Source organism: Vicugna pacos, chromosome 1 (genome assembly GCF_048564905.1).
Source record: "Vicugna pacos chromosome 1, VicPac4, whole genome shotgun sequence".
Lineage (NCBI taxonomy): Eukaryota > Metazoa > Chordata > Mammalia > Artiodactyla > Camelidae > Vicugna > Vicugna pacos.
In genome coordinates, this window is record NC_132987.1 from 31,398,134 (window position 1) to 31,410,240 (window position 12,107).

General features: G+C 35.5%; 1 protein-coding gene across 3 annotated transcripts in view; it reads left to right on the forward strand.

Annotated features, from left to right (window-relative positions):
• Positions 1–11,833, forward strand: part of GMPS (guanine monophosphate synthase) — a 59,939-nt gene extending 48,106 nt beyond the window's left edge. For all 3 annotated transcript variants that reach the window (XM_072959571.1, XM_072959566.1, XM_031679240.2), the window contains exons 12-16: positions 1,242–1,367; positions 4,033–4,148; positions 9,264–9,394; positions 10,315–10,487; positions 11,714–11,833. In XM_072959571.1, the coding sequence (XP_072815672.1) occupies positions 1,242–1,367; positions 4,033–4,148; positions 9,264–9,394; positions 10,315–10,487; positions 11,714–11,815 (648 nt within the window). In that variant the 3' untranslated portion in view covers positions 11,816–11,833. The remainder of the gene's footprint in view (positions 1–1,241; positions 1,368–4,032; positions 4,149–9,263; positions 9,395–10,314; positions 10,488–11,713) is intronic.
• The last annotated feature ends 274 nt before the right edge of the window (positions 11,834–12,107 follow it).

Below are 12,107 nucleotides of genomic sequence, written 5' to 3' on the forward strand. Positions count from 1 at the left end.
TTGGCATCCATTAGGCTTACCTGTGGAAACTGCAGAATGTGAAAGACAAAGCAGCTGCAGAAAAAAGATTGATTTCCACATAAAGGAAAGACTATTACTGAAAGCAACAGTAAAAGCAGAAAGACTTCAGAGTGCCAAGAGAAAATAATTATGAATAATAGTGAACAGATAAACTGTCTCAAAGAACTAGGGCAAAATAAGGACATTTTCAGATAAACAGAATTTATTACGAGCAGTCTGTTACTTAAGGATAAAGGCAGTGGTTCTCAACGCTGTCTGTGTATTGGATTCAACAGGGGGAGCTTTTGAAGTATCCATGCTTGGGCCCCTTCTCTCTAGAATTTCTTATTTAATTGATGTGGGATGGTACCTGAGCATACTAAGTAATTTGAGTCTACAGCTAGGGTTAAGAACCACTGTTTTAAAGAACTGGCTTTAGGAGAATCAAAAGGATCCTGGTTGAAAGGTCTGAGATACAAAACGGAGTGGTAAGCAAATAAAATGGTAAGTGGATAAAATTAAACAGACATAGACTGTATAAAATAATGGTCTGATTTTTGATGTTTATTTTTAAAAACCGTATAACATTGTATAGCTAAAATAACGTTTAAGTCACAGGGGGGCTGATGGGAGTTAAAGCATTTGAAGATGCTTTGTGTTGTTCGCCAGGTGGACAGAGAGGTTGATTCTCTTTTGTTAAGTATCCATGATAACATTGAAAGGGGACTGTTAAAGAATAAAAATAGAAAGTTTAACTTCAAAACTAGCAAAGGGGAAATAAATGAACTGTCAGAAATCATCAGTTCAGAAGAAAATAAGAAAGGAGAAAGAAACAAAAAGTGTGGCAAATAGAAGCTACTGAATGAAATGGTAGGATGGCATTCAACTATATTATTAACCCACGATTAAAAAGGACTAATAACTCTAGTTTGTTTATCTAGGGATAGAAGGAGTGAAGGTAAAAAAGAAAAAAGGAAAACCTACACCAGGGAAAAAAAGGAAATAGGTGAAGATAATAATTTCAGATAAAGTTGACTTTATGGCAGAAAGTTTTATTAGAGATAAGGAGAAAGTTTGACTTGCCTGATACAATGTATAGCACACACAAGTCAGAGAGAAATGCCAAATAGGATCTATTGCTATAAACCAGTAATTATAGACACATAAAACAGTAATAGGTACCAAAAGAGTGAGTACTTTATTTCTTGAAACCCCAAGAAGTGTGTCTTTGGTTTTCCCAGCCGCATACATTATTACAAAGAGTCAAAGCCTGCACGACTGAAGAGGATCAGGAAAAGCTGATGCAAATTACAAGCCTGCATTCACTGAATGCCTTTCTGCTACCAATTAAAACTGTGGGTGTGCAGGTGAGTTGTGTGAATTCATTGACCTGTGACATAACTTTCTGCTGCTGTTTCTGCTCATGTTAAAATAGGAATGACTTAGGCAAATGAAATATGAAAGTGTATACACCAAATTTAGATGTAAAAAGGCAAAATTTAAAGAATGTTTATGAAGTGAGTAAGGTAATAGGAATGAAACATACAGACTGAGATTTTGTAGTTTTGAAACATGTCATCTGTAGTTAAAAAGATTCAAAGAATGATTTGCTATAGGATTGGCTTGCTTGCTTCTGCCTTGAAGGACAGGTACCGAGAGGTCATGTCCTCATTTTATCCTTCTTGATATGAAATGGTCTGTGGCTTTAGAAGTCTTTAACTGCAAGAAGGTCCCTGGATGAACACGTTAAACCATTTAGGTCTTGTTCTCAGATTGTGTATTCCTGAAACCAGTGCCCTCTGCCTTTTCATTGTGTCCTTGCTTGCTCTCTTAGCTGTGATAATGTACAGCTAACATTTTCTGTATTTATTGTTGTCTTTCCAGGTGTTAAAGCATGTGAGGATAATATAGTTCTCACTATTGAAATGCTATTCATAAATAGATTATATTAAGTTCTCCTTTATTTATGTGACCCTCAAGTGAGTTTCTGAGGGGGAAGATGCTTGGGAGACGAAGGAAGAGGAAGGTTTCTTTTCTGTGATTTAGAATTTGAAAACTAGAAATGGTGTCAACAATTCAACTCGAAATGGCATGAATGCCAGTTAGTGAGTTAATATGTTTATATTATAATGCTCTCTTATAGTAGAATTATGTGTGGAAAGAAGTTAAATCTGTTTTAGAGATTCATCTGAAACTTGATAAATATACTTTTTCTTAAATATCTGAATCTGAGCCATCCATTTAAATTCCCCCTCCTGAATTCATGTAGCTCTGTCTATAAATAAGACAATAAAAATTCATTGTTTTAAAGTTAAACTAAAATATTTTGGTTTAGGGAAGTGATAGGGCCAGCTATTTTGTTTACAGGACTCTTTCCCCCTCTTTCTTCCCCTTTTTAAAGGCCCTGTGTGTAAGCTACTTACGTTGTTTTTAAATCACTGTTGAAATAACCCTTCCTGGAATTGTAAAAATAATTTTCTTTCAGTGGTGTATAGGTTATCTCATTTATCATAAATTCATTTTGAAGTTCATGATATGAGATTTACAGCCAGAAATTACTCTGGCTGTAAATAGAAGAGCAGATAGGTTGATTTTTTTTTTTCTTTCCTTCTTTTTTTCCTCAGTCCTAAATGGATCTATTACAGAGAACTTCCAGCTCTGTATACTGCTAGACAGGGAGTTGAACTGACCTAGTTCTTCACTCCCCTTTTTGGATAAGTGTTGTAGATAATGTCATAGATAAAATGTTTGAGGTAATACAGTTGGTTGAATGAGGGACTTCTTTTTCTAAAAAATAAAACTTACTCAATTTCTACTACTTTTCCTTTCAAAATAAAAGTTTCTTTTGTTGTTAGTTATTTAACTTTATCTAGTCTCATAGGCCCTTGAAGCTGAGACCCTTATAAACCCAGATAAAAATCATAATTCATGGTTATGATAGCAGTGAAGTTTATTTTCTAAATATCAAACTGTACTTGTAAAGAAAAAAATTCAAAATGGAATACATTTAAAAAGATTCTCTCTGTTTCTGCTCACCAGTTAAATGTTCTTTCTAGAAACATTTTGGAAAGAAAATGAAAGGGAATTATGGACATATTGTTCATCACTTTTTTCTTTTAACTGAGCACCATGAACTTCTTATCTTTTCATGCCATTACCAGTAGACTCTTACTCTTAACTGCTGCCTTATATTCCATGTATGGTTATACCATAATTTGTTTAACCATTTTCTTACCAACGGACATGTAAATAATTTTTACTTTTTTGCTATTATAGGTGTTTCAGCAAGTAACAAATAAGAAATATCTTATTTCTTCAAGCAGTTACTCATGTGTTTCAGTAATATCTCCTTAATGAAAGAGCATATACATTTTAAACTTCGATAGATACTATTAGCATTAAAATAGTCTGAATTCTCATATTCTCAGTATACTGGGTATTAGGTAGTTATCTAATGACTCTTACTCTTAAGTTGCTTTTCAGTTTAATTTTTATGGCTTTTTTTGTTTTAAAGCAAATTATTTGGATTAAATAGGACAAAGGAAATGAGAATCAGTATTATCAGTTTTATTCACTTCCTTTAAAATTAACTTTCTTTGCTCATTTTAAAGGAATTAATAAGTAAATATGTATGAAATTATTTTTATCTCTGACGTGAAAATCCTTTATCCACCTAATAAACATGCGCAGATCTTGCCTGCCAAATTAAGTGTGCTGGCCACCTACAGTTGGGCAGGTATTTGGAATGAAATCCCAGTGGATCTCTGGTGCATGTTGAATAAATTCTTGAAATTACTTTGACACTTTCTTTATGTCTGAACTGATTTAGATATGATTTACTAGGGGATTTAATTTTAGGATTTATTTATATTATTAGTAAACTATCCACATATACTTTTATTCAAGCATGTTTTTGTTCAAAAGATTTTTTAAATTACTATTAATGGTGTTACCATGCATGAAGTATTTTCCAGTTCACCTTTTGGCTTCTATAAAACCATTAAAAGTGATCAATTATATTTTTATTTTTAGGGTGACTGTCGTTCTTACAGTTACGTGTGTGGAATCTCCAGTAAGGATGAGCCTGACTGGGAATCTCTTATTTTTCTGGCTAGGCTTATACCTCGCATGTGTCACAACATTAACAGGTGTGTTCTGCAGTGGGTGGGGGAGAGATGTAATGGAAGGATGTGTTTTTTTAAGGTCTCCCCACTGTTGAGAGACCAGTGGCTCAAGTGTAGATACAGGTATGTGCTGAGGTCACAATCCAGCAGGTATTTGGTAATACCTTGTATTTTGTTTTCTCATTACAGTGCAGTCATCTGCTTATTAAAATTTTTTGTTGTTTAAGGGAGAAATACAAAAGTCTTGCATTTTGGTACAGTATTAAAAACAGCTTTAAAACATGTCTTCCTGATTAGGAGCTTAGACTACCTATTTGTTTAATGATAACATGTTTTATTCCAGAAGGACTGAAAAAATTATACAGGTTATAGAATTACCATTAGAGACTTGGTCAATTTATTAATAATCCTAGAGTAAATCAAAAGAAAAACATATGCCAGATATCATTAAAATAACTGCATTAAATATATAACTAACTTTGAATTTAGTTTTTCAGATCCAGTTTTCCTTTAATTTGCACATTAATTTCTTTTGTTGGATATATCAACAGCTGATTTATAATCTGTATGTAATGGTTGCATTGTTTCATGTATAGTTAAAAAAATCATACTTGTTTAGTACCAGATGCTAATTAAATGTTCTTATTTCACAGTTGTTTACTCTTTTCTATTTTCTTAATGAGTATCAGGCAGATAACAGCCAAAAAGTATTATTTGAAACTTCAGTTTACTCAAATTAGCTACAGAAATTATAAATCTACCTATTGATGTTCACCTAACAGGGTGTGTATATTTTATACCTGTTGGTACTCACCTAACACGCTGTGTATATTTTATACCTGTCTACTGGTGTGACCTTTAAGACAGAGAGTTAAAGAAAAATCACATTTTTACTGATAGGAACACGCCCTTTAAAAAACTTACTCATATGAGTCCAAAGCCCTCAGATACAGAAGCTTGTTTAATATACTGAAAAAAGTGAATTATTAATGAATAATGGTAGATTTGTAATTGCCTATTTTGAATGGAGATAACTGTCATGGTTAAAGTAATAGTTCATCATTCATCTTTTGAAAAATGCTACTACCTAAATAAACTTTATAGGTCATACAGAAAGTTCCTTTTCCTTAAGTTTGGCTCCACTGCTTTTACTATATAATTAGTATGTTTTTCATTTCACAACATTCTTATAGTTTCATCTCTCTCTTTTTCTTTTGCTAAACGTACTCACTCATGCTTATACTTTATCTTTGTCCTTTTATATGCTGGTTTCTTTGCCTATCTTTTCTTTTTTCTCTGTTTGTCTCTCCCTCCTTTCTTAACCCTTCCTTCCTCCCCAAAAGAGAAAAAAAAATGCAGTCTAATAACCAATAAACAAAAAACTAGATTTTAAGATATGAACCTAGCAGGCCATTAAAGAGTCTTGGTGAATTTTCTATTTCTTTGCCAGAGTCCTTTTGGAATTTAAAGAACTTTTTTAAAAATTTTCAATTTTTGCCAGTTTCCCCCTCTAATTCTTATGATTGAATTCTTTGTACAGAGAAGAACTGTTGCAGTTTTATTCTTCTGTACAGTGTGGAAGACTGCCTATCCCTGTACAATCTGTGGTCACTCTTGTTTGAAAGAAATAAGATAAAAAGAACAAGTTCATGGCTTTTTTTTTTTTTTTTTTTTTTTTTTTTTTTGCCTAGTAGCTTTTTCCTCTAAGGATTTTTTATGAGCTCTAGGAACTGTATTGTTTAAAATTGTGGCTTTCTGTGCATGACACAAAAACCTTCCTGCTGCAATATGTTTGGAAGGAGGCAATGAAGTAGTTGGTGGTAGTGGTGGTTTTGATCTGATGCTGTTTTCTTACGTTTTATTCTAAATACATATTAAGAAAAAAGAAAAAAACATTACTAAACCTCAACTGTGGTAGTTGCAGGGGGGGTTTGTTTTCTCTGCTAAAGACTGGGCTAAGGAAAAGGGACAGTTGCCTGCTGGTTGGATCGGGAAGAGCTAGGTGGCACTCAGTTCTACCCCTGCTGCCTCTTGTTTTCTGAGAGAAGGTTGTGAAACAGTTTGCCCTAACTAGTGGCAAGAGTCCCCTTAAGTTGTAATTATTTGAGTCTAATTTCCTCAAGCTGTCTTTCAAATTGTACTTTTATTAACACCTGCAGTGTATCTTCATATCTTTCAAACAGACTTTTGCTTAAAGCCGTAGTCAATCATTCCTTTTGGAAGGAAATAGTAAGATTCCAAATCTTACTTTGGTGACATTTTTTTTTTTTACATTTTTATTGATTCATAATCATTTTACAGTGTTGTGTCAAATTCCAGTGTTCAGTACAATTTTTCAGTCATACATGGACATATACACACTCATTGTCACATTTTTTTCTCTGTGATTTATCATAACATTTTGTGTATATTTCCCTGTGCTATACAGTGTAATCTTGTTTATCTGTTCTACAATTTTGAAATCCCAGTCTATCCCTTCCCACCCTCTACCCCGCCCCCCCCCCCCCCGGTAACCACAAGTCTGTATTCTCTGTCCATGAGTCCATTTCTGTCCTGTATTTATGCTTTGTTTTTGTTTGTTTGTTTGTTTCTGTTTTTTAGATTCCACATATGAGCGATCTCATTTGGTATTTTTCTTTCTCTTTCTGGCTTACTTCACTTAGAATGACATTCTCTAGGAGCATCCATGTTGCTGCAAATGGCATTATGTAGTCGATTTTTATGGCTGAGTAGTATTCCATTGTATAAATATACCACCTCTTCTTTATCCAGTCACCTGTTGATGGACATTTAGGTTGTTTCCATGTTTTGGCTATTGTAAATAGTGCTGCTATGAACATTGGGGTGCAGGTATCATCCTGAAGTAGATTTCCTTCTGGGTACAAGCCCAGGAGTGGGATTCCTGGGTCATATGGTAAGTCTATTCCTAGTCTTTTGAGGAATCTCCACACTGTTTTCCACAGTGGCTGCACCAAACTGCATTCCCACCAGCAGTGTAGGAGGGTTCCCCTTTCTCCACAGCCTCTCCAGCATTTGTCATTTTTGGATTTTTGAATGACGGCCATTCTGACTGGTGTGAGGTGATACCTCATTGTAGTTTTGATTTGCATTTCTCTGATAATTAGTGATATTGAACATTTTTTCATGTGTTTTTTGATCATTTGTATGTCTTCCTTGGAGAATTGCTTGTTTAGGTCTTCTGCCCATTTTTGGATTGGGTTGTTTATTTTTTTCTTATTGAGTCGTATGAGCTGCTTATATATTTTGGAGATCAAGCCTTTGTCGGTTTCACTTGCAAAAATTTTCTCCCATTCCGTAGGTTTTCTTCTTGTTTTATCTCTGGTTTCCTTTGCTCTGCAGAAGCTTGTAAGTTTCATTAGGTCCCATTTGTTTATTCTTGCTTTTATTTCTTCTAGGAGAAAATTTTTGAAATGTATGTCAGATAATGTTTTGCCTATGTTTTCCTCTAGGAGGTTTATTGTATCTTGTCTTATGTTTAAGTCTTTAATCCATTTTGAGTTGATTTTTGTATATGGTGTAAGGGTGTGTTCTAGCTTCATTGTTTTACATGCTGCTGTCCAGTTTTCCCAACACCATTTACTGAAGAGACTGTCTTTATTCCATTGTATATTCTTGCCTCCTTTGTCAAAGATGAGTTGACCAAAAGTTTGTGGGTTCATTTCTGGGCTCTCTATTCTGTTCCATTGGTCTATATGTCTGTTTTGGTACCAGTACCATGCTGTCTTGATGACTGTAGCTCTATAGTATTGTCTGAAGTCTGGGAGAGTTATTCCTCCAGCCTCATTCTTTCTCTTCAGTAATGCTTTAGCAATTCTAGGTCTTTGATGGTTCCATATAAATTTTATTATGATTTGTTCTAGTTCTGTGAAATATGTCCTGGGTAATTGGATAGGGATTGCATTAAATCTGTAGATTGCCTTGGGCAGTGTGACCATTTTAACAATATTGATTCTTCCAATCCAAGAGCATGGAATATCTTTCCATTTTTTAAAGTCTTCTTTAATTTCCTTCATCAATGGTTTATAGTTTTCTGTGTATAATTCTTTCGCCTCCTTGGTTAGATTTATTCCCAGATATTTTATTACTTTGGGTGCTATTTTAAAGGGGATTGTTTCTTTACCTTCTTTTTCTGTTGATTTATCGTTAGTGTAAAGAAAGGCAACTGATTTTTGAACATTAATTTTGTAACCTGCTACCTTGCTGAATTCTTCGATCAGCTCTAGTAGCAAGGTGACATTTTTAATAAAGTGGAAATAAGAATCTTTCTTGGATTAGTGTTTCCCAAAATGATAAAAGAGGTTGAGTTGACAGCCAACTAAGTTTGGGCAATTCACTGTAGCCTCATATTGGAGGTTTCCAGTGCATACTAGCATATTGAAGTTTCTGAAGTTTTGTCATAAAACCTGTTTATTCATTGATTCCCCAGCCTTATGTGGATTAATTTCCCAGGGCCACTGTAACAAATTACCACAAACTAGAAAGCTTAAAACAACAGAAATTTATTCTCTGACATTTCTGGAGGCCAGAAGTCTGAAATCAAGGGTGGTGTCAGCAGGGCTGTGCTCTCTCTGAAAACTCTAGGCAAGGATCCTTCCTTGCCTCTTCCTGGTTTCTGGTGTTTGCTGGCAGTCTTTGACTTGTGACAGTTTAAGTCCAATCTTTGTCTCCGTCTTCACATGGCCCTCTTTTCTCTGTGTGTCTGTGTTTCCAGATTTCCTTTTTCTTAGAAAGACACCCACCAATCATTGGATTAATGCCCTCCCTACCCCCAAGCCATTATGACCTTTTTTTTGATTGCAGAGACCCTGTTTCCATCCACAGATTCCAGATGGACATGAAGTTCTGGGGTTACTTTAATCCAGTACATTATATGAAAAGATGATGGTGATACTCAAAAATCTTTGCACATTCTGAGATACGAGTATACCAGAGAATATACTTTGAGAAGGTGCATAGAGCATAGACCTTCTATAATCTTAGATCCTGTCCTACTCATTTGGGGATTTGAAGTGGATAAGAGAGAGGCCTAAGAATAAATGGAAAGAATGTTACTTTATGTGTCTTGGTTCTCATACTAAAACATAATTTCTGTATAATTTTCACCTCCTCCACTTCTAGAGTTGTCTATATATTTGGCCCTCCAGTTAAAGAACCTCCTACAGACGTTACTCCCACTTTCTTGACAACGGGGGTGCTCAGTACTTTACGCCAAGCTGATTTTGAGGCCCATAACATTCTCAGGGAGTCTGGTAGGTTGCCCATTTTGTTTATCACTGCATGTTCTAACTAGGTTTTGGAAGCATGGCATTATAATGTCTAGTAGGAGGATGCAGCTTTTAGTTTTATTATTTAATTCTGTGGGTAGTTCTTTGATACTGCCTTATCTATATAAAATTTATTCATCTTTGTGGTCTTCTGTGAACATGCACACAGTGGCAGAAAATTTGAGTTGCCCAACTTGCATGTTCCCAGCTGAGGCTGAACAAGGCGACCCTCTGTCTTCTTGTTTCAGCTCTCTTGCTATAAACATGTATCCTTTTTATAGTCTAAGGTCATGTTTTTTGCATTTTTGTGCTTTTTGCTGGTGATTTCACTTTAAAATGTCCCCCAAGCACAGGAAGGCTGTGTGCAGTGCCTTACTGAGAAAATACGTGTGTTAGATAAGCTTCATTCAGCCATGAGTTATGGTGTTATTGGCTGTGAGTCCAATGTTAATGAATCCACAATAAATATTGAATAAGATGTCTTTAAACAGAAACACACATTAAGCAAGGTTGTGTATTGATCAGTTGATGAAAATGTTATGACCAGAGGCCTGCAGGAACCCAACTCTGTTTCCCCTAGGAGTAGTGGTTCAGTATTCCCTAACTTAGTGTCTGCGGTACAGAACGTAACTACCATGAATAATGAATTGACTGTATATATATATATATCTCACATCACTGTCACATACCACTGCTGTTATCAGATTCTGTTACTTGTATTTGTGATTGGGTTTACTTAAAAGTGCTATGAGAGTAACTGAGAATAGTACATGATGACAGCCTGAAGAAGTGATGTGTGTATGTAGGCAATTTTAGATATTGTCCGGGAGGATTTAATTGAACTAGGTTAGAGTGCTTTTCCATGGTGTAGTGATTGGTTCTGCATGTTACCTTCATTTCTCTAGGGTATGCTGGGAAAATCAGCCAGATGCCGGTGATTTTGACACCATTACATTTTGATCGGGACCCACTTCAGAAGCAGCCTTCATGCCAGAGATCTGTGGTTATTAGAACCTTTATTACTAGTGATTTCATGACTGGTATACCTGCAACCCCTGGCAATGAGATCCCTGTGGAGGTAATTTATGTATTTTTTCTTAATGTACATTTTTAATACCTTATACATTTTACAGTAATGGTGAATGGGATAGGCTGTGACAGTGTCGATGTTTCTGAGGTTGGTCTTCTGTTCACAAGACAGGTTCTTTTTTTTTCTTTATCTCCACATAATTGATTGCTTAATGCACTATAGTAGGAAAAGGCCTTACATTTATTAAAACCCTCCAGATTTCTGATTACTATGTGGAGAGTAACCAACTCTAATCTATCATTTTATCTAATCTTACCAACCTCTACTTTATAAATAGTATTCTCCAAGTAAAAAAGAAAATCCTTGGAATGAAGAAGAGTTTATCAGAAATAAGGATGAGATTTTTTTGTTTTTGTTTTTTTGCAGGGAAGGTCATTAGGTTTGTTTGTTTATTTATTTATTTTTTAATTTAACAGAGGTACTGGGGATTGAACCCAGGACCTCATACAGACTAAGCCTGTGCTCTACCACTGAGCTGTACCCTTCCCCCAAGGATGAGATTTGACGGCATTATGGCCAAGCACCCTTGAATTTCTTAATGCCCTTGTTACTGTCAGTTGCACTTTTGATCACCGTCTCCCTCTCCTGTTATTTTTCAACCAGAGTATTTCAAAGGAGCTATTTGCATGATAGATAGCAAATAAAAATCAAAGTCAGACTTTATTAGTTGGACCACTGCTCCAAGGCTCTGATTATAGCTAGATAGCTGGGTAGGGGAATGTGTCTTAGAGTCTCTTTTCCCTTAGGCTCACATTTGCCAAGTCTCTCTGGACAGTCAAGTGACCAGGCCTCCTTATGTCCACACAGCAGTGGTTATTACTATAGTGCATCATGTACCATCTTGTTGGCCTTGGAGTTGTAGGCCACCGGTCATTTGTGAAGCATTGGCTTAAGCCCATAAAATCACATGATTGGATGCCACAGCAATGTCAAACTGCTATAAATGTTTCTAAACACTTGTTATGGACCAGTAATAAACATAATTTGCAGATTGACACCAGTTTGCTGACTACACTTTGAGCAGTGTTGAGTTTAAGTCACTTAAATCTATAAAGGGTCACTACATGAATTAATCCGGGACTATCTCCTATACATAGAGGATTATAGTAAAAATAGATCACATTTTAATTTCAGATTACAAACGCAAGCCTTCTAGGTCTGTTGGACATGCAGTGGACCCTGTCTCTGTATTTACAATCTTTGTTTTATAACAGGTGGTGTTAAAGATGGTCACTGAGATTAAGAAGATTCCTGGCATTTCTCGAATTATGTACGACTTAACATCAAAGCCCCCAGGAACTACTGAGTGGGAGTAATAAACTTGTTCTACTAAAGTTCCGTGTGAGTTTAAATTGATTAGAAACCATTCCCAGTATTGAAGTGCAGTACTGTCGAAAGAGTTACTGAAACGACTACATCACATCTGAGTTCTCCACAGCAAAAACCTACGGCTTAAGAGCTGAGTTGGGGATAACTAAAAGGGACTGAAGAGTTTGTACGGGTATAATCAAAGCACCATTGCCTACACTCAGATTGACACTGCTTTTGCCTTTGCCTCACTTGTTTTTTATGTATAAACTCACTATTGCTGTTGATATGTCTGTCATT